This window comes from Balaenoptera ricei, chromosome 7, assembly GCF_028023285.1.
Source record: "Balaenoptera ricei isolate mBalRic1 chromosome 7, mBalRic1.hap2, whole genome shotgun sequence".
Lineage (NCBI taxonomy): Eukaryota > Metazoa > Chordata > Mammalia > Artiodactyla > Balaenopteridae > Balaenoptera > Balaenoptera ricei.
In genome coordinates this window covers 83,714,304-83,737,588 of record NC_082645.1, presented here as the reverse complement: position 1 = coordinate 83,737,588, position 23,285 = coordinate 83,714,304, and the positions used below count along the sequence as shown (strand labels likewise).

At 42.4% G+C, this 23,285-nt stretch overlaps 1 protein-coding gene across 3 annotated transcripts in view; it reads left to right on the top strand.

The window, feature by feature from the left end:
• The window catches only part of RFTN2 (raftlin family member 2), a 65,204-nt gene that overhangs the window by 21,196 nt on the left and 20,723 nt on the right, over positions 1 to 23,285 (top strand). For all 3 annotated transcript variants that reach the window (XM_059927321.1, XM_059927322.1, XM_059927320.1), the window contains 3 exons: positions 2,304 to 2,507; positions 11,570 to 11,691; positions 13,242 to 13,345. In XM_059927321.1, coding sequence (XP_059783304.1) covers positions 2,304 to 2,507; positions 11,570 to 11,691; positions 13,242 to 13,345 — 430 coding nt within the window. The remainder of the gene's footprint in view (positions 1 to 2,303; positions 2,508 to 11,569; positions 11,692 to 13,241; positions 13,346 to 23,285) is intronic.

The following is a 23,285-nucleotide window of genomic DNA, read 5'->3' as shown; positions in this document are numbered from 1 at the left end:
TGGTTCCCATTTAGTCATACACCAACTCCTCTGTAAAATGGAGGCTGTGCATGGATACCAGAAAAGTGATTCTGTAAAGAAAGCTGTTCTGATTTATGTTTCTCCCTATAAACAGTGTGTGAGAATTTTAGTTTTGGCCTTTCCCATTTCATGGGTGCTTCTCACCTTTGAAGTTAATTGGCTTTCTTTGATCACCAGTTAGAATATTAAAATGCACATCATGATGAAACAATTAATATAACAATAGTGCCTGCATTCTTTTTTTTTGTTGTTGTTAATTTATTTTTGGCTGCATTGGGTCTTCGTTGCTGCACGCGAGCCCTCTCCAGTTGCGGCGAAAAGGGGCCACTCCTCGCTGCGGCGTGCGGGCCTCTCATTGCAGTGGCTTCTCCCGTTGCAGAGCACGGGGTCTAGCCACGCGGGCTTCAGTAGTTGTGGCTTGCGGGCTCTAGAGCACAGGCTCAGTAGTTGTGGCGCACGGGCCTAGCTGCTCTGCGGCACATGGGATCCTCCCGGACCAGGGCTCAAACCCCACGTCCCCCATATTGACAGGTAGATTCTTAACCAATGCGCCACCAGGGAAGCCCGTGCCTGCATTCTTAAATAACTTTAAACAATAGTTTTATTCTTCTTTGCAGCTAGCAAGTCTTCCAAGAAGTTGAGAGTATTTTTTAATGTATTTCAGACTGTTCTAAGTTTTCTGATACGTTTATGGGCACGCTTTAAAAAGCACTAATAAAGAAAATCAAAGACTATGTACACCTTAGAGTTAAGAGTCTGCAGCCAGACTGCCTCAGTGTCTTTAATAGAAAGGGTGTTGTTGTGAGAAGTAGACACGAGATGTCTACAAAGTGCTTAGCCCAGTGCCTGGCACAGAATAGACTCTTTATTAAGTTAGCTACTATTAACTGATCCTTTGATCAGTGTCGGTGCTAAGGCCACACACACTGGTGGCATCGGCTTTCTGGGTTGTAGTGAGATTGCTCAATATTCGTGCATGGCAGAGACCCATTGGACCACGGTCAACACAGCCTCCTTAAGAAAGGACCCAGAGCATTTCCCAACTCATCATCTCACCACCTCACCACCACCAACACCCTCCCATTTTTTTTACCAGTTCCCTAGCTAACAACCACCCTGTTTGTCCTGCAGTGTGCAAAATTTAGGAATGTGAATTTAGGAATGTAAGAGCTGTTGGAGTTGTCGCCAGAGAGCTACCCACTATATTCCACCCACAGCTACCTTTAAACTCCTGCTGGTTCCCATCCTAACTTTGATTAGATCAGGTGTCTGTTCCAAGTCTTTTAAGTTTCAAATCCAGTATGCTACTTAATTTAATTATCAGTCTTTAGATTCTGCTATCTATTTATTTTAAAACCCTATACTTTTTGATAACTTTTCTATGGCAGTGGTTGGTTCTTAACTTTTGGTGCTGGGGGGTGGGAGTGAGAGCGATAGCGATGGGGGCTGGGGGGAGACCAACAAAAGATCTCTTGAAGAGTCTGGTGAAATCCATGGAGACTCACCCAGAAAAACACACATAACACACATACCCCTAACACTCTGTGACACAAGTGGTGTTAGACTTCCTAAAACACAACCATAAATGTGGGTCCATAGACCCCCAAGTTAAGAATTTGCTAACTTGTAAAGTATATGATCCAGCAGTTCCATGTCTAAGTATGCATTCTAGAGTCACTCTCACATATGCGTCCAAGGAATGACTAATGTTTGTAATAACAAAAATTCAGAAATAATGTATATGCCATCAACAGGAGAAAAGTAAACTGGAATGCTATATAGCAGTTAAACTAAATGAATAAGATCTATATGTATTAAATACACTTCAAAAGCATAATGTTGAACAAGAAAATCAACTTATAGATTGATACATACAGTATAATACCATTTTTTTAAAACTTTTTAAACTGAAAAACATTGTTTTTAAACTGCAAAACATCATTTATGTGTAAAGAAATGTGTATTAAAAGAATAAAAGAACTTGCATGAGAATAATAAACACCAAATTCATTACAGTAGCTATTTCTGGAGAATAGGATTAGGGGAGATACATCTTGAGCCTCAAGTACATCCATTTCTCATTTCCTTGAAAAAAATCTGAAGCAAACCTGGCCCAGTGTTAACATTTGATAAAGCTGAGTGGTGGATAATTTTATTATTCTCTATGCTTGTTTGTGTGCTTGAAATAGCTCATGATTAATTTTTTAAAAAAGATTTTAGGAATCTTTTCAATAAAATTATAGTTTTCCCCTTTTTTCTTGCTTCTGAACACCTATCCTCAGATAACAAGTTGTATACAGTCTTCAATGATTTTGAGGATGAATCAACCTGCTGGACCTATCAGGAAGGCATCCTGTCAATGAAAGTAACAAGAAAAGGCTCTGTCGTTAGTACACTTGATGCCGATTGGCTGGAGTTAACTACATTTTATTATAAACAAGGCTTGTCTTTAATCGATTCTTTTGTATGCTGGGAAACATCTAAAGGTAAGTTTTATATTATGATATGTTGATATCTAAAGAATTTGACCTTGTGTCAGAGTTGGTGGAAATGTTTTTGCCTCTCAAGTTCAATGGCTAAAAGAACAGATATTTTTTTTTTGAATTTTATTTTATTTACTTATTTATTTCTTATACAGCAAGTTAAAAGGACAGATATTATTCCTAAGAAAATAGATTCTAATTATTACACAACTCTGTAGCTTTAATTTAGAAGCTTAAACATCCTGTGTGGTACTATTATAATGTGATGTTTGCTGTTGGGTTGTGACTATCAGAAATGGACAAACCACTGTGTGATCAATTAGTAGGATTTTCCAAATAAGATGTACTACAGCAGCCCAATCAGGAGGTTTATGATGACATTTGACAATTACTATCCAAATTTATTACATTAGCCCAATTTTGGAGACTACCTACCATGTCCTCCAGTCTAAACCTGACATTCGAAAATTCGTATAGAAAAATAAACTTTGGTTCAGAAAATTATATTGACCTATATTTATTTATGCCTTCCCCTTATCCTTCATCTTTATCTAACCTTCTTCTTTTAGTTATAATGGGATATGTAATCATTCATGTCTATCATAAAAACAAATAAATCTTTCCAAAAATTATTTCTAAAGAAAGTGTTTTTTAAAAGAGATTAGTGCTGGGACTTCCCTGGTGGCGCAGTGGTTAAGAATCCACCTGCCAATGCAGGGGACACAGGTTCGAGCCCTGGTCCGGGAAGATCCCACATGCCGCGGAGCAACTAAGCCTGTGCGCCACAGCTACTGAGCCTGTGCTCTAGAGCCCATGAGCCACAACTACTGAGCCCACGTGCCACAACTACTGAAGCCCACACGACTAGAGCCCATGCTCCGCAACAAGAGAAGCCACCGCAATGACAAGCCCACACACCACAACAAAGAGTAGCCCCTGCTCGCCACAACTAGAGAAAGCCCATGTGCAGTAACAAAGACCCAATGCAGCCCAAAATAAATAAATAAATAAATTTATTTATTTTAAAAAATAAATAAATAAAAGAGATTAGTGCTGGGACTTCCCTGGTGGTGCAGTGGTTAAGAATCCACCTGCTAATGCACGGGACACAGTTTCGATCCCTGGTCTGGGAGGATCCCACATGCTGCAGAGCAACTAAACCTGTGCACCACAACTACTGAGCCTGCGCTCTAGAGCCCGTGAGCCACAACTACTGAAGCCCGCGCACCTAGAGCCTGTGCTCCGCAACAAGAGAAGCCACCGCAATGAGAAGCCCGCACACCTCAATGAAGAATAGTCCCTGCTCCCCGCAACTAGAGAAAGCCTGCGCACAGCAACGAAGACCCAACGCAGCCAAAAATAAATAAATTTATTTTTAAAAAATAAAAGAGATTAGTGCTAAAAAAAAAAAGAACAAAGATAGTAAGGAGACTGGAAAAATGCATTAGGAAGGATGGGGGTTATGAAAATCAGAATAGTTAGGGACCATGACTCGGGGTTAGAGGAAGGAATGAACAAGCAAATAAAATGAGATCTCAATAAACCCTATTATTATTAAATCAGCCTAGTGATACCTTAACTAATACAACTAAAGACTTTGGATGATTATTTTAAATTATCGAGTCATGTTCCAATAGGTCTCTTTAAGTAGCAACCAAGAGTAAGGATCTAGCTCATTGGAGCACCCCAAAATATATCACCTTGCATAGTGCTTGGCACTTAGCAAGTGCTCAATAAATATTTATTTGTATTTTTGGTTACTGGAAACTTCTTCCAAGTTGATCTTTTATGGAAACAGCCAGACCTGATATGAAGCACATGGACTTTAGAATCAGACAGACAAGGGTTTAAATCCTGTGTCCTCTACTTAGAGCTGTGTGACCTGGGGAAGTTAGTTGAGCTCATTGAGCCTCAGTTTCCTAAAAGGGGGATAAAAACACTCCTACTAACTGTTGTGAGAATTTAATAAGATATAGTACGTACAAAAAAAAAAAAAAGATATAGTACATACAAAGTAACTCCCACGCGCCTTGCCCACTGTCAGAGTTCATTTTCTGGGGTTGGTCTTTTCTCCTGCCACTTGCTAGATGCACTTACAGTACTTTTTCTGGGTTTTTTTTTAGCAGGTTTTCCATTTCTTTTTAATTAACTTTTATTTATTTTTGGCTATGTTGGGTCTTCATTGCTGCACGCAGGCTTTCTCTAGTTGCAGCGAGCGGGGGCTACTCTTTGTTGCAGTGCTCGGACTTCTTATTGCAGCGGCTTCTCTTGTTGCTGAGCATGGGCTCTAGGCATGCGGGCTTCAATAGTTGCAGCACAGAGTAGTTGTGGCTCTCGGGCTTAGTTGCTACAAGGCATGTGGGATCTTCCCAGACCAGGGTTCGAACCTGTGTCCCCTGCACTGGCAGGCGGATTCTTAACCACTGCGCCACCAGGGAAGCCCCTACAGTACTTTTAGTATGAATCATCTATTTGAAGGTCAGTTTATGCTTCATATATTCCCTCCCGCCCCATCTCTTTCTCTTCGCTCCAAAGAGTCTGAGTTAGAGCCGTTCAAAAGAAAGGTGGGGGAGGGGGCGGTGATCTCCTGGCGGTCCAGTGCTTAGGACTCCGCGCTTTCACTGCCGTGGGCCCAGGTTCAATCCCTGGTAAGGGAATTAGGATCTCACAAGCTTCGAGGCACGGCAGAAAAAAAAAAATCCATTCCAAATTTTGGATTGTGACTAACTGCTGAAGGAAAGACAAAAAAATCCTCCTTCCACAGTGTCTTTCAGGCATCCCTGCCTTGGGCTTTGCCTGATGATGAAAATAAAATTAGCCACAGCAGTTGCCAGCCAGAGGCTCTGTAGGGCTTTTGTTCTTAAAGCCTCAGAAGCTATTTAGAGAGCCCGGGGGAAAGTCTTTCCCTCTCAGCAGCTCTGGAATGTCTCATTAGACGTTTTGCATTGCAGGCCTTGCCAAGCCCCAACAAGCCTCGAGCCACGGTCTGTAAGGTCTGGCAATTGGGTGTGTCACTCGGGACTTTCCTGGGAGTATACAGGGAAGCTGTGGAGGGGAAATTGTGACCAATGCCTGTGTCACTGTGAGAAGCAAGTCAGAGGAAGCAGGGCTGAATTGGTCGCTTTGTTCTGGGATATCTGATGCCTGACATCTAAAGCACATGGGGGACAATGCATATTTTGTTTTGTCTTGCTTCCATCCTCTTCCAAAATATTGTCAGAAGTCAGCCCACCATGAGGAATAGAAGTACAAAACCAAACATTGCTCAGAAATTTAAATATATTACTCCACAAATCTCATTCTATAAATCTCACTTTATAAAATTCTCCAGAGACAGAGGGGGAAAAAAACTTTAAAAAGTTTTCTCCTTCAGGAAAGTCATGGTGGAAAAGTTGTGAGGTTTGTGAAATTCCTCTTCAGTGCCCTTTCCCACCCACTTCCAAAGCCTTTTCTGCTTTGAAAAGTCCCATAGGCAGAGGCACCCAGGGACCCTCTTGCTGTTCGTATGGCCTGAGAGTTCTCACTGTAGTGGCCTCCTGTTCCTGACCTTCTCCAGCACTGCCCGGCCTTCACCAAACTGGTCTGCAGCTGGATTCTCTGCACACTTACAAAAAGCTCCAAATGAACCCAGGGGAGGCTACAAGAGGCTTACCCAATTGAGCCAACAAAGACAAAACACTTTATTCTACCAGAACATATAGAGATCCAGGGGGGCAGCTGACAGGGATGAGATAAGCAACTTTGCCCGGTGATACAAAACACACATACACACACAACCCTTGAGGTTCTCACACTTCACTAGCCTACCAATGCCCCCGTCACCCTCAGAGCACAGCCTCTTCCCACCTTTAGTATACCCACATCTGAAGGCTACATTTTCATTTTTTGTGAATTCTTTTCAGACTTCAATTGATATTCATTTCAATCTCTTCACTCCTATAAAAATGCTTGTGTGGAGTTGGCGGGGGAGATGTATCAGAATGAGCAGTTGGAACTGGAACATGTATGTGTTCATTTCACATATATGTATATGCCAGGTCCTAGGCCAGGCATGAGGGGTTTACACTGATGAGCAAAATGGACATCTTCCCTCCTCTCAAAAAGCTAGCCACGGGACTTCCCTGGCAGTCCAGTGGTTAAGACTCCACGCTTCCTCTGCAGAGTGTATGGGTTTGGTCCCTGGTTGGGGAACTAAGATCCTGCAGGCAGCGCAGGGCAAGGCCAAAAAAAAAAAGCCACGTGGCATCAGGCTGTAATGGGCATCAAGACATATATACCTAATTTCAAAATTGAGAATAGTGTGTGATGTTACCCAGCAGGATATTGTAATGAGAGTAACAGGGAAGAACCAGCTTAGATGGGTGGTCATGAGGTCCCTTCTGACAGGGTAACAATCACACTGAGACTGGAAGCCTGGAGAGGGCTGGTGTTCAGGAGCCAGAGGAAACGCCCCCAAATGTACAAAAACCTAGGATGGGAGAGAGGACCTGGGAAAGGGTCTGTGTCGCTGGTGCCGGGTGTACAAGAGAGAAGGGCTCCCAACAAAGTAGGAGAGGTGAGCAGTAGCCACGCTGCCTAGATCTTAACAATATAAATGATGCAACAGGCACTAACACGTATTTGTACTTACTCTATGCCAGCATTGTTCTAAGCACTTCACATTTATTCACTCATTTAATCCCCGCAGCAACCCTATGGGGTAGGTATGATTGTTCCCCTTCTACAGATGAAGAAACTGAGGCACAGAGATTTTAAATAATGTGCTCATGTTCAAGCAGCTAGAAGGGGTAGGAGGTAGGTGGAGTGTGTACCCTTAACCAACTTGCCATCCTGCCAGGATTTTTATTCCAAGTCATTCGCTGAAGATTTAAGGAGGGAGTTATGACCTGACCTACATTTAAAAAATAACTTACTTTTGGAAACGGATCATGGAGGGCAAGCATGGAAGTGGGGAGGCTGCTAAGAGGCTGTTGCAGTGATCCAGAGAGATGATGGTGGATGGGCAGCAGTAAACAGGCTGAGATGCATTCTGGAGACAGAATGCTCGTAAAAGAGATACAGAACGGAAGTTCCCATATGTGCCTGCCCTCCACTTCTCAGACGTGGTCCCAGGCCCACCCTCTGGGCAGTTTAATGCCAAAAATGACACTTGGCTCCAAATACTAAAATGGAATGTTACATTTCCTCACATTTACAGAAATGTCAATGTCACATCTAGCTGAAATGAATGTGTAAGATCACATTTCCAGACAAGTAAACCATTCCCTGGAAATTCTTTAAGCTTGTGCTTCGCAAACCAGGGTCAAAGTACCCTAGGGGTATGCAGCTTTGTGCCAGGGAGTACACAACTTCACAGGATAAACCTCTTCCTAGAGTGTCAATATTCCTTTAAGATTGGGGGTAGGGGAAAGCAGAAGAGAAAACATTGCTTTTTCACGTCATATGAACATATTTGAATAGAATGCAAAATTTGCATGGGTTTTTAAGATATAACATTAGACTTTAAAGAAGACGTATGCTTTGCCACAAGTCACTTCAAACTGTACCTGGAGACCATCCTCCAGTGATACAAGTGTACTTTCCTTTGCTATTGATGGTATTTGGCCAAAAAAAAAAAAAAATTGAGAAGCAGTGGGTCAGACCAATGCTTTGTAACTTTTTCATATTATGCACACATAGAAAATGGTAAAATTGTAGGGCACATGGGTATAAGCGGAAAGGCTGCTCTGGGCAGGAGGGGGCGCCCTGTGCCTTAGCACACCTGTACCCCTTCTAAGCACACCAGTGGGCCAAGGCACACAAGGTGGGAAGCTCTGAGATAAGTGATGTTAAGGGATAACTCAGTTCACGGGACTTCACTGGTGGCGCAGTGGTTAAGAATCCGCCTGCCAGTGCAGGGGACATGGGTTTGAGCCCTGGTCCAGGAAGATCCCACATGCCACGGAGCAACTAAGCCCATGTGCCACAACTACTGAGCCTGCATTCCACAACTACTGAAGCCCACGTGCCTAGAGCCCGTGCTCCGCAACAAGATAAGCCACCGCAATGAGAAGCCTCCACTCGCTGCAACTAGAGAAAGCCAGCGCAGTAACAGAGATCCAACGCAGCCAAATATAAATAAATAAATCTTTAAAAATAAATAAATAAATAAAGAGATGACAGTTCTGGACAGTTATTAAGTAATTGTTCAGAATTATCACCTCACCCCAATACCTGGAAGATTTAACACACCAAACACCCAAATGGTCACCCCTCCCCACCCCAAGGCCTTCCCTGCCAACCTCCCTAGCTGCCACTTCTGTTAGGGAGAATTTCTCAAGAGAGAAATACTCTCTCCTGTGGAAGTATCATTCTTCTGTGGCTCTAAGGACTGGCATGGTCCCTAAGAAAGCTAGCCAGGGAACCTGGGGAACTCTAAAGTGAGAAGGCAGGTCTTTTGTTTTTAACTGAAGTATAAGATACATATAGTAAGGTGCATTAATCTTATGCGTACCGCAGAATAGAACACAAATGTTCAAGATACAGAACATTTCTTTGTATGTCAATTATATCTCAAAAAAACTGGAAAAAATGAGAAAAAAAATCAAAAAAGATACAGACATTTCCAAAATCCCAGAAGGCCTCCTCATGGCCCTTCCCAATCAATACCCTCCCACGCAGAGATAAGCATTATTCTGACTTCCAGCACCATAGATTAATTTTGCCTGTTTTTGAACTTCATGTAAGTTGAAATATACAGTATGTATTCTTTCTCGTCTCACTTCTTTTGTTCAACATAATATCTCTGAAATTCATCTGTGTTGTTGCATACCAGTGAGTCTTTCTTTTTTATTCTTGGTAGTATTGCAGTGTATGAGTCTACCATACTTTTATTCTTTTAAACCAAAAGAAGTTTAGAAGTACTAGGAACTCTCAATACCGAGAACAAGAAAAACACAAAGCCACAAAACCCATAGTTCTCCAATTATATAATCCTAAAGTGAATAAGAAGCAGATTACAATTAACTACATAATTATCACAGTATATAATTATTTTTAAAGTTCATACTGCCATTCTAAAAAAGGACTTGAGGCAAATATACATTTTTTTAAATTTATTTATTTATTTATTTTTGGCTGCGTTAGGTCATCATTGCTGCGCACAGGCTTTCTTTTACTTGCAGAAGAGCAGGGGCTACTCTTCCTTGCGATGCGTGGGCTTCTCATTGCAGTGGCTTCTCTTGTTGCGGAGCACGGGCTCTAGGCTTGCGGGCTTCAGTAGTTGCAGCACGCGGGCTCAGTAGTTGCGGCACGTGGGCCCTAGAGTGCACGGGCTTCAGTAGTTGTGGCAGGCGGGCTCAGTAGTTGTGGCACACGGGCTAAGTTGCTCCGCGACATGTGGGATCTTCCTGGACCAGGCAACAAACCTGTGTCCCCTGCACTGGCAGGCAGATTCTTAACCACTGCACCACCAAGGAAGCCTCAAATATACAATTTTAAAGATGGTCTTGTGATGCTCTAAACTTACAATCAAAAACAGATTTAGTTCCACTGGTCACTTTGGTATGACAGTAGACAAGTACATTAAAGGACGTGGAACATATACTGTAATTAGAAAAACAATTCCAACAAGTCAATTAAACTTTACTGGGTTGTTGGGGACCGCTCTGAATAATGTAAATTCTTCATGATATTCTGCCCTAACTGTAACTGATGTAAAAATACTAATAAGAGTGATTTTCTCTTAAAGCCTATAGCCCATTAATAAAAATGAAAACTAAAAATTACGTTTAAATTACTTTTGTCTTTTTTATCTTTAAGCTTAATAGATCTTTTGAAAACTTTGTAGGTTATTATTTAGATAACTGTCAACAAGGGAAACTTTGATGTGACCTTATGCTGTATGAAACCAGAATGCTTAACCAGCACATGACCATGGGAAATTGTCTCCTATTGCAAAATAGGAGACAAAAGAACTTCCATAAAATCAGTTTAGTTTTGGCCAGCTGGTTTTTGTCAACTATTCAAAAAAATGTCAGAGAGGCCCTCCCTTAAAACTTCCTTCCCAGCAGGAATTCTTTTGACAATGACTTCTGTTTAGGATCTTCCTGTTACCATTCTTTTTTTTTTTTTTTTTTTAAGCATCATTGAAGCAAAGAATTGTTCTGTGTTTATATTTTTTTAAATAATCTTACGTCACCTTGGTTTTAATATCACACCTGTAGTTCCAAGGATTAATATTTTTGATGTTGTTTCTCTTAATAGTATAATTAACATGCGTACAACATATAGATCAGAAACCAAAATTTGATTTCAAGTTGAAGGTCATTTCCAGATGCTTTTTAAGCTTAGGAAATCCACTTGCTTCTCACTGTATGATATTATTTTATCTTGTTTTTGTTATTGTAGTCTTCATGTTTACAGTTTGATTTTAATTCAGTTAAGTATAAAACTATCTTGACCTTTGAGGGACTTCCCTGGTGGTCCAGTGGTTAAGAATCTGCCTTCCAATGCAGGGGGACGCAGATTTGATCCCTGGTCGGAGAACTAAGATCCCACACGCCACGGGGCAACTAAGCCCACCTGCCACAACTACTGAGCACTCAGGCCACAACTAGAGAGCCCGCATCTAAGACCCGATGCAGCTAAAAATAAAATAAGTAAATAAATATTTTTTTAAAAAAACTGTCTTGATCTTTGAAAAAAAAATTACCTTCAAAGGGAGATGTCATAGATTCACCTAAAACAAGTGGGGTTTTTTTTTAAGATTTTTTTTTTTTTGATATGGACAATTTTCAAAGTCTTTATTGAATTTGTTACAATATTGCTTCTGGTTTTTTTTCATTTTTTGGTCTCAAGGCATGTGGGATCCCAGCTCCTGGAGCAGGGATCGAACCTGCACCCCCTGGCTGCATTGGAAGGCGAAGTCCCAGCCTATGGACCGCCAGGGAAGTCCCCTAAAACAAGTGTTTATTAAGTGATATGTTTTTCCTTCAGCTTCCTACAAGGGTTATTTAAGGTTTTAGATGATCCTAAGAGACTCTGAGTATTTACAACTCTTCTTAATTGTATGTTTTTCCTCACAGGGGACCATTTGCCAAAATCTTTGGAAGGATTCTTTATCTATGAAGAAGAAGGCTCTGGAGTTCCAGGATTCAGCAGGAAAGGAAATGATGCCATCGTAGTAGAACAATGGACAGTTATTGAGGTAAACTGAAGTTTTCTGAAAATTTGGCTTTACCATTACGTTTATTTTTACATGTTAAAGATTTTCATTGCCTAACACATACAGTATTCTTCAAACACATTTTTATTCAGTGTTCAGAATTGCATCACAAATGCATCACAAACTTTCAAATTTGTGTAAAGGTGATTTGCTTTACTCAATGTTCAGCTTTGTTAAAAGATAGCAAAAATAATTATCTATACATAAATAACAGTAGATTCCCAAAGATTTAGCATTCTAGTCCTAAACAAAGTCCCCTGGCACTGAGATTCTCTTTACACAATGCCATGACAACTAGCTGAAACTGACAAAAAGAATCAGTCAATTTTATATCCAAGCAACCAATGTGACTGACTTTTTTAACCATGTGAGTTGACTTTCAAAGGCAAAAATATCCAAAGGTGTTCTTTCTCTCACCAGGCCAAATACGTACACACAGCATTGTCCTTCCTAATCAGAGATGACATTGCTGCCGTTGTTGTGCACTCTGAATTCAGATGTCACCAAATGGACTGCCGTTGAGGTGTACAGACTGAATTCAGGTATATTGTGCTATGTGCACGAGGCCCTCACTGACAGCCTCTCTCAAGGACACTTTTGCCTTTCTGGCCTTGCAAAGGTTAGAGAGACATAGGTTATTTTCAAAGAAATTGGAAATCCGGGGTTCCCTGGTGGTGCAGTGGTTAAGAATCCGCCAGCCAATGCAGAGGGTGCGGGTTCAAGCCCTTGTCCGGGAAGATCCCACATGCCGCGGAGCAACTAAGCCCGTGCGCCACAACTACTGAGCCTGCGCTCTAGAGCTCGCGAGCCACAACTACCGAAGCCCGCGTGCCTAGAGCTTGTGCTCCACAACAAGAGTAGCCACCGCAAGGAGAAGCCCATGCAAAGAGTAGCTCCCGCTCGCCACAACCAGAGAAAGCCCACGCACAGCAACAAAGACCCAGTACAGCCAAAAATAAAATAAATTAATTTAAAAAAAGAAAAGAAAGAAAAAGATACTGGAAATCCCATTGAGGGGGAAAAAAGGATTTGGGGTAAGAGATAAAGCTCCAAGTAAGAATCAATTCCAAGTGAGTAAAAAGCAGTGAAGATTCTCTGCTCCTCTCACCTTTCACTCCCCAGTGCTCACTCTCTATTCCTGTCCTCACTCCCAGCCCCTAGACCAGTGTTTCTGAAAGTGTATGGACTCTACTTGGATCCAAATCACCCAGGGAGCTTTTTAAAATGCAGATTCCCAGAGTCCCCCATATATTAAAGTTTGATGCCCAAACAAGACTGAGGGAAGGTAGGCCCCAACCTTAGAGAACCCCATGGAAACCTCTCTCCACTCTGATCCCCAGTGTTTCTAACTTGGTTGAATGGTTGGAAGGCAGAGGGAGCAGAAAAGAAGCCCAGGAAGACTGCAGCCGGTGAAATTGCACTTAATGGAGCGTGAACTCCCCTTATCCTAACACTTCTCGCCCTCATTGTCATCACTTGTGTAGCTGGTTGTCTTTGTCATTAGACTATGAACTCTGTGCTTATTCACACAGGGCTGTGAAATCAAAACGGATTATGGCCCTCTGCTGCACACTCTGGCTGAGTTTGGATGGCTCCTGACAAGCGTATTGCCTACACCTATACTGAGACATGACAGGTAAGGCCAAAAGTATCCTGACACACTCTCATCTCATCGTAAAATAGAGTTCATCTGTTAGATAATTCAACCTAACAATGCTTATTTAATGCCTACAAAAAGCATTTCACTGAACTTCTAATCTGATTCCATGTGCCTTGGAGATCAGCAAATCTAACCCCCTCGAGTTATATACATCCCTCAGTATTCATGAGGGATTTGTTCCAGGACCCCCATGGATACCAAAATCCGGGATGCTCAAGTCCCTTATATAAAGTGGCATAGTATTTGCATATAACCTGCACACATCCTCCCGTATACTTTCAATCATCTCTAGATTACTTATAATACCTACACAATGTAAATGCTATGTACAAAGTTGCTGGAAAATTCAAGTTTTGCTTTTTGGAACTTTCTGGAACTGTTTTTTCAAATATTTTCCATCAACAGTTGGCTGAATCTGAACTGCAGATACAGAGGGCTGACTGTGTATGTACAAGCTATTAATTGCATCTCCTTCCCAAAGGCATATGAGCTCATGATGACAGAGCCAGAGCAGGGGCAAGGTAGACCAACTCCCAACTCCGTGCTGCTTCCAGCACTCAGAAGGCTGCCTCCCTCCTCACAGGCTGTACTACTATACCTTCTTTTTTCCAACTTGAGATTCCGATTCTTCCCTAGAGTGAAGATTGAGCCCATATGAATCTGCAAACAGAAAATACAGCCCCTCTGTAGGACCCTTTGTCCTGCTCTTCTGCACTGCCTGTGTGAAACTGCCTTCAGGCCAGCACGCAGCTGGGGTTAGGGATGCAGTGAGGGCCCGAGCGCGGGATGGAGGGGCGTCAGTGCTTCTGCTTCCATTCCTCCCCTCCAGTGTGGGGGGTGAGCTTTCCCCTGAAGCATGGACTTGTCAGCTATTTCCACTAAAATAAATACCTACATTAGAACCAAAATGCCAACACTTCACAAGTACCGGCTTTTTCTTTTCTCCTTTTCCTGGGAAAGGAAAAGATTGAGTTGTTATTTTTTGTTTGTTTGTCTGGAAAGAGAGAGAGAGACCAATGAAGCCCTCTGTATAAAGTGCTTTGCTATGCCTTGGACTCAGAAACGTTCCCTCTGCCCTGTTTGGCATCCAGAAAATGACTGACTGACAAGGCTGCCCTTCCTGGCTGGTACTACCTGCAGAGGACAGTAGAGTAGGGGACAATAAAGGACCTTCCCTTTAAGCAGAGTCGACCACGGTTTAACATTGATGGTCACGTATAGCTAAGGGAAGCAGCTCCCCTCTCCTCAGTCTCATCCACCCTTTAGTTTAGCAACTTTACCCCTGGCCAGTAACCCTACCTCCCCACAGACTTTAAAAACATTTGATTGACATGGCTCTATAATAAAGCCACACCTCCTTCAGGTGGAGAGAGGGATAAAAGTGGATACAGAGTAAAGACACTCAAGCTTTAAAAGGAGGGGTTAGAAGTAAGCAAAGCAATTAATCTGCTTGTCTTCTCAGAGATTTATTGGTCACTGTTCTCAAACTGTGAGTGACAACTCTCTGAATTATTACCCAACTTTTAAAAATCTGTGACATACCTGTCAGACCACAGTACAGCAGAAATTCTCAAGATCTGGTCTTCAGACCAAGCACTATGAATACTCTGGAGTGCCTAGGAACATACACGTGCCAGAGGCTCACCCCAATGGGACAGTCAGAAGCTTTGAGGGTAGGGTCCACGAATCTCCATTTTCACAAGCTTCAGAAGCTCATCAACATTTGAGGATCTTTGCAGGAGAGAGAGAAAGAAATTCCACTTCGCTGCCACCCCTCATCTTCCATCTGCCAAGCCATTGGTCTATCCCACTCCCCACCCTCCCTCAGAATAACTTGTGTATTTGGCCTCCTCACCTCTTTTCGGTGGTTCTCCTAGGTGTACATTTAGGGTTTCATTGGCCCATTATAGTTAACCCTTCCTAAAAGTGCTCTGAGTTCTGAACCTTTCGTGTTCCTTTTTCCCCAGTGAAAAATGTATTTTTCATTCCTCCCTCCTATTCACTCAGGGCTTCTGTTCCCATGAGTCTAAATATTTCCTAAAGTGCTGTGAATGACTCACTAGGCACTAGATTAGACGGCAAGACAAACAGGCTGGATGCTGAGCCACAGAACACAGGCTGGCACTCCTTGAGCATCTCCTGCTTGGTTTGGGAATGAGAACAAGACTGAGACCAAAGGTGGGAAGGAAGAGGTCTCAGGTATACTGTGATGGGGAAGGGTGGAGGAGCCTGGAGCCATGCTTGGCTCGGCCACCTTGTCCTGCGTGTCAAACTGCGTCAGGTCACAGGCTGGACCAAGTGATTAGGAGGCTCACTGGCGTGAGGAGTGGCTGTATGTTATCCTTGGAGCAGAGGTAGCACCACTGCCTCGCCACCATCCCCAGCTTCTTCAGTACCCCTGCTATCCACCAAGACACTGTGGAGGCAGAGTGGACCTTTCAGGCCCTCCTTGTGAAGGCTTATCTTATGTGCAATTAAATTAGCAAAGGGGCAGGAATTCCCTGGCAGTCCAGTGGTTAGGACTCAGCACTTTCACTGCGGTGGCCCAGGTTCAAACCCTGGTCAGGGAACTAGGGTCCCACAAGCCGTGTGGGGCACAGCCAAAAAAGGAAAAAAAAATTAGCAAAGGGGCTACCAGGACCCTCCAAGGCCCTGCAGCCAGCAGCCTCGTCACCCAGCCCCACCCACCAGTGTCTGGCACAAACCTCCACACAAGGCAGGGCCTTTTTATTCTTGTCCAAATATGCTGTCCCTATGACAGTCACATGCTCGTCTTAGCTGCTTCAGTACACACAGGATAGTAGTCACCTTCAGCCAGGTCATCTTCTTTTTTTTTTTTTTTTCACATGGAAAGTAAACATTTCTCATCATTTAATGCCACTATATATAATAACTATAAAATAACCAATGATAAAAGGCTAATACATATTTTTCCAGACTCTTTTCTAATCTAGAAGGTTGTGAATTCTTAAGAGACAGCATCCAGAAGAACTGACCCTGATACTGTGAACTATGGAACATTTTTCTGGTAAACTGCAAGAGTTCTCTGGGTTTCTTCCTGCCAGGGGACCCCTCAGGGATGCAGGGCTGTAGGGCAGGTACCACCATACTTTCCACCACCAACTTTTTCGTGCAGGTGATATCAGGTAAAAAGGAACACCAAGGGCAACTTCTGGTAAACCCTTCTTTGCACCATAGTCCTGTCCTGCGGAATTTGGGGTTTGAGACGTGGTTTTCTTCTCTTTTTCCTCTTCATCCATTTTGTCCCCTTGCTGCAGCTCCATGTCTTTCTTTGTCTTATTTTTCCCTTTAATACACTCTTCAGATGGACTGATTGCTTCCTCAAAGATGGTTCATAATTTCTGTGAGTTCATGGACCACAACCAGCATTCTTTCATGAGCCAGGTCATCTTTAAATGTAAATAAAAATATTACGTGCGGTTCATCTTGGTCCAGGTGGGGGATATTGCCTAAAAGTTTTTAGTTTCTGAAACTAGAAGAATGGTCCAGGCTTTGAGCTAAGCAGATCTCATTTGAATTATACCTTCACCATTCACCAGCCATATGATTTTGGGAACCTCTTTAAGTCTCAGTTTCCTCATCTGGAAAATGATACAATAATATCAACTTCACTGGATTATCTTAATGATTAAGCAAGATAATGCAGGGCCTGTGCATACTAGGCTAATAAATTAGAGCTATTATACAGGATTTAATCCTTTCACAGAACCAAAATCCCAAAGAAGTTGAAGCCAATTGTAAAAGCATGATGGCTTGGCCTGTCCTAAATCAGGATATTTCAGAAAATGTCAATACTGTAGTTCACTGTATACAAAATCAGCCCTGAGTATTAACAAGCCAATAAAAGGGACAGAAATAAATAATGACGCTATAAAGATACATTGCTTACACCTTATGCTCATACCCAGAAAAACTAATGTTATCATCTTTCTTTTTGGGCCCACATGTCTTAAGACATAACTTAGAACTACTGCCAGTGAAAACTTTCTTCCTTAAATATTTTTGACTCATATACAACAATAATGTCTTAAGTAATTTCAATTTTTTCTACTCTTCTATCACCTAAGCCATAACTTGCATGGTCTCTACGTAATGTATTTTCCTCTCATTTCTTTCCTTATGCAAATATATCCTGTTAGATATAGAAGACAAACTTGTGGTTACCAAAGGGGAGCGGGAAAGAGGGAGGAACAAATTAGGCGTATGGGATTAACAGATACAAACTGCTACATTTAAAATAGATAAGCAACAGGGATATACTGTATAGCACAGGGAATTATACCTGTTACCCGAAAACTGGGTTCTCCTCCTGGTAGGTGTCAAGCCAAAATATACAACCAAGCCAAGATCAGGAGAAGGAAGGATTTATTACTTGCAGCAAGTAAGGAGAACATGGAGGATCTTTCCCAAAGCAGTGTTCCCCCGAACAGCAAAACTAGGGGAGTTTCAAGCTAAGGGTACATGTGTGTTCATGAAGGGGCTGGAGCAGAGGAGAATTCTGCATAGAATTGGGGGGAAGGTTAACCAGAGTCTAAGCATTAGTTGGTTGAAGTCACAAGAGTCAGAAAAGGTCAACATCATCATTCCTTAGGTTCTGACCAGGCTGGGGTCATAGCCTGTAGTTACCATCCTCCACCTGGGTGGGGCCTTAGTTCCTGCAGAACTCAAAGTTCTGTATCAGATTGTTATGGACATCCCTTGAGGAGGACCTAGGACTATTTTGTTGCTGAATTCTTGTTTCATGAATGCTTTTCATTTGTTCCTGCATTCCTTTTTTCTCTTAAGATCATTATTTGCTGAGACCTGTTCAAGGGCAAGCACTGCGTCCAGGCTTAGATCACAAAATGACCTCTCTTATGTCAAGAAAGTTGTGCCTGGTTCTCTTTTTCTGGAGACACCCCCAACCACCCTATCTGCTCACATACTCATTATTTTGTAATAACCTATAATGGAATATAATCCACAAAAATACTAAATCACTGTTCTGTACACCTGAAACTAACACAGTATTATAAAGCAACTAGACTTCAATAAAAACAAACAAATATATCCTGTTATCAGATTGCATAAAGTTGTTTTCCCAGAGTGTCCTTAGGTTAAGGTTGTTGGCTCCATTACCTTAGGCAAGATCATACCACTGAGGTTTAAAGCTGTGTTATCATGGAAACATCAAGATGTGGTAATCTGATACCACTACCTTATTCAAGAGTTATTGTTATCAGCCCTGAAAACTTGCCAGAATCCCTTTTTAATCCTTATCACTACATAATTAATTATACAAATAGGCCCAATCCTTTTCAAAAAAATCAAGGTGAAAATTTACATTAAATTCTTCAGGGCAAATCTGGTAGAGGATCCAATTAGCTGAACAAGCAGCTAATATTGCTGACCTTAAAATAATCTCCAGAAGAAAATGGAAGGAGGAGCCAGAGTTCCCTCTGTTTGGCCACCTCAGATCAGCTCCCCTCTCCCCAGTAATAATCTGGGGTGGGCAGGGAAGGGGGAATGTGCATTTTAACAAGAATCCAAGGTGATTCTGATGCACATGCAGAAATATGGAATTATAACCTAACATTGAAAGAGAAAGCATTTTAGAACACAAGATAGAAGAAAAGTGTACACCCTCATTTATATCTCAGAAGACAGAATTTAAAGGTGGGGGCTTTTGGTACAATAAATCAAGTTATACTGTACAGAGAATATTAAAAAGTCTAGTCATAAAGCACAAGATGTGAATAACAAAAAGAGAAAATTGTCTGCTCACTGTGGTGTCAGGGGCCCCGCCCCCTGTTCCATTTTCTTCAACCCCTGAAGGAAAAGACTCCACAGTCCTGTGGTCACCACAGCTCAGAAGCACTAGAAGTCTTTGCAGTTATTTGAGACGCTTAAGTGCACAAATAAGTTCCTCTAAGTCCCAAGTGGTAGCCAAGGCAGGAATTGCTTATTTATATACAGTAGAGGGAGAGGCGAGGGTTTCACGTTTGGTCCATTTTCATGCCAGTCTCTTCCCTTTCTAATTTAACTTCTGTGGAAACAGTATTGTGTAATTCCATTGTGAGTTAAGCTTGTAGCAGCAATCTTGCAGTGAGCAGCATTTTGATAAGACCCATGTTTTTTAAAAAATAGTCAATTTGTCTATTACATATACTTCTAGTTACCACACTTCTTCATCTGAACTTAAATTTCTAGCATTTTGTCAGGAGGAGGGGTTGGGAGGAGCTAAATTGTGGAAGTGCCTTTTTTTGTCTTTAACACATGTACTGATATCTGAGAAACAAATGAAGGTCATAAGGCAAAGGAACTTCGTGACTAAGGACTAGCTTACAAAGGTGCAAGCTAAAATTTAATTTTATAATTCTACTTTTAAAAAGTAAAGTTTATTTCATATTTTTTAAATAAATTTATTTATTTATTTTTAATTTTTGGCTGCATTGGGTCTTCGTTGTTGCGCGCGGGCTTTCTCCAGTTGCAGCGAGCAGGGGCTACTCTTCGTTGCGGTGCGCGGGCTTCTCATTGCTGTGGCTTCTCTTGTTGCGGAGCACGGGCTCTAGGCGCGCGGGCTTCGATAGTTGTGGCTCACGGGCTCTAGAGCGCAGGCTCAGTAGTTGGTGGCACACTGGCTTAGTTGCTCCGCGGCATGTGGGATCTTCCCAGACCAGGGCTCGAACCCGTGTCCCCTGCAGTGCCAGGCAGACTCCTAACCACTGCGCCACCAGGGAAGCCCTATTTCATATTTTAAAAGCAGGAATTTACTCATTTATGTCTGAGTTGTGTTACCGAGCAAAGGGCTCATGTGCCCATGGTGCAGAAAGCCAAACTAACAGCGGATGTTTGCAGCAAAGTAAGGGTTTATTTGCAGGGTGCCAAGCAAGGAGAACATGCTCCAAAGACCCGAACTCCCCGATGGCTTTCAGGCAAGGGTTTTAAAGACAGTGTTAGGAGAGAGGGTTGTAGGGTGCATGATCAGCTCGTGGACCTTCTGATTGGTTGGCGGTGAGGTAACAGGGCGATGTCTTGGGAATCTCAACCTTCTGGTTCCAACCAGTCTGGGGTCTCCCTGCTTGTGGTCAGCATGTGGCCACCATCCTCCACCTGGGTGGGTGGGGGGTCTTAATTTCTACAGAACAACTTAAAGATATGCATCAGGTATCCCTTCTGGAGGAACTAGGAGTCCTGTGCCTCTTGTCCTAATCTTTAACTGCTTGTGTCTGATCTTTAGAACTCAGGAAAGACCTAGAAAACTAAAGCATTTTGTTCTACAAACAAGAAACAGGGGGCTTCCCTGGTGGCGCAGTGGTTGAGAATCCGCCTGCCAATGCAGGGGATACGGGTTCGAGCCCTGGTCTGGGATGATCCCACATGCCGCGGAGCAACTAAGTCCATGTGCCACAACTACTGAGCCTGCGCGTCTGGAGCCTGTGCTCCGCAACAAGAGAGGCCGCGATAGTGAAGAGGCCCGCGCATCGCGGTGAAGAGTGACCCCCGCTTGCCGCAACTAGAGAAAGCCCTCGCACGGAAACGAAGACGCAACACAGCCAAAAATAAATATAAAAATAAATAAATAAATAAAAGATTACTATTAAAAAAAAAAAAAGAAAGAAACAGGGGACACAGAGGGGCTTTTGTACCTGAGAAGGCCCCACAGGGTCCTGCTTGGTTTCAACCCCCCCTTTTCTTTTTTTTTCTTATAGATTTATTTTATTTATTTATTTGTTTGTTTGTTTGTTTTTTGGCTGCATTGGGTCATCGTTGCTGTGCGCGGGCTTTCTCTAGTTGCGGCGAGCGGGGGCTACTCTTCGTTGTGGTGCGCGGGCTTCTCATTGCGGTGGCTTTTCTTGTTGTGGAGCATGGCCTCTAGGTGCGTGGGCTTCAGTAGTTGTGGCTCGCAGGCTCTAGAGCGCAGGCTCAGTGGTTGTGGCGCACGGGCTTAGTTGCTCCACGGCATGTGGGATCTTCCCGGACCAGGGCTCGAAGCTGTGTCCCCTGCATTGGCAGGCGGATTCTTAACCACTGCACCACCAGGGAAGCCCCCCCACTCCCCGCCACGCCTTTCCTTGATATGCCTCAGTCCTGAGGGGAACAGGGTTGGGACAAGAAAACGAATAATGTTTTGGATAGAGAAATTATCATAAACTCAGTAAGGGAACTCAGTTTTAAACTATGGCAATTAATTAATGTATAAGATGATGCAAAACTAATCAGAAAATACAAATTAACCTAACAATTTTGTTTTCTCTAGTCTAATGGATTTTGAAGCCATAAATGGAATCTGTTTATAAGATTTTTATTTCACAAGTGATTAAGCAGTTGCAAATAAGCCACTCATTTGAAACCAACTCAGTTTGTATTCAAACCGATTCACATTCTTGCATTTTATTTTAAACAGAAAGTTCTTTCAGGTCAACTCAAATATTTATTGAGTGCCTGGTATGTATAAGGCAGTATTTTACCCACTCAAGGGGCAGACCCTGGCTTGAACTCTAGGAACTCATAATCTACTTGGAGAGACAATACAGTCACAAATAACGAATGTGGAACAGCGGTCTAGAGCATATATTCTCAATAGAGGTGACATTGCCACTAGGGGGTGAAAATTGGTTATGGGGGAGGTGAAAACATCTTAGATATTACAAAGGTTTGTGGCCCTCCAAAAGGTCACAGTACATAGACAGATACATGGCATATCTTTGTTATTAAAATTTAATGGGGCAAGGGGAAGGAATTCGGGAGAAAATGTATAAAAAGGCTCCTTGGGGAAGCAATAGTGAAAAAAGAGTTGAGTGTAAGGCAGGTGAATATGGTAGAGGACATCAGTGAAAGAGGAGAAGGAGGTCTGTGGAGGCTGAGAAGTCTGTTAAGAAAGAATAGAGCTTCCAAAAGTAGTTTTAGAGAGAAAATTCCTGGTGGCAGATAGGGCTAACCAGGAACAATAAACAGGTGTCATCTCACACAGCAGCACTGGTCTGTGGGTAGTGGCTGCCTAAACACCATAAAAACAAGGATTCTAAAACCAGGATCAGCAGAAAAGAATGTGATCAGTTAATGATGTCTGCTATGAGCACAGAAGATGTAAAGTGGAAGTATGAATACCACGAAGTATTTCCTCTTTCTGGCAACCATAAGCACATAGCAGAGTCAGCAAAGTGCAGCACACATTCAAGGAAAAGTAGGTACAGGTGAATGAATTCCTAAAGACCTCTCCTAATTTAAAACTCATAGGTCTAACAAAAAAGAAACAGACTCACACAGATACAGAGAACTAGTGGATACCAGTAGGGAGAGGGGAGGGGGAGGGGGAGGGGGAAGGGGAGAGGGGAAGGGGAGAGGGGAAGGGGAGGGGGAGGGGCAAGCTAGAGGTAGGGGATTAAGAGGTACAACTACGACATATAAAATAAATAAGTTGCAAGGATATATTGTACAGCACAAGGAATATAGCCAAGTTATTTTATAATAACTATAAATGGAGTATAGCCTTTAAAAATTGTGAATCACTCTGTTGTACACCTGAAACTTATATAATATTGTACATCAACTATACCTCAATTAAAAAAAAAAAATAGGATTCAAGACAGATTTTACCAAAACAATAAATGTAAAAGGGGAGGGAGCATTTTTATCATGCATAAATCCACAACAACTCTCCTACACATCAGCATTACATATACTCTTAAAACAATTTTGTTAATAAAACACACATATAGAAAGTACATAAAACACAAATGTGCATAATTATAATTATACAAACACTTGTGTAATTACCACTGGGCAAGACAGAGAATATTGCTGGCACCCTAGAAGTACCCCATGTGTTTCCCTATCACACCCACTCCCTTCACGCAGAGGCAATATTACCCCAACTTTTAAGATAATCACTTCCTTATTTTGCCTAATAGTC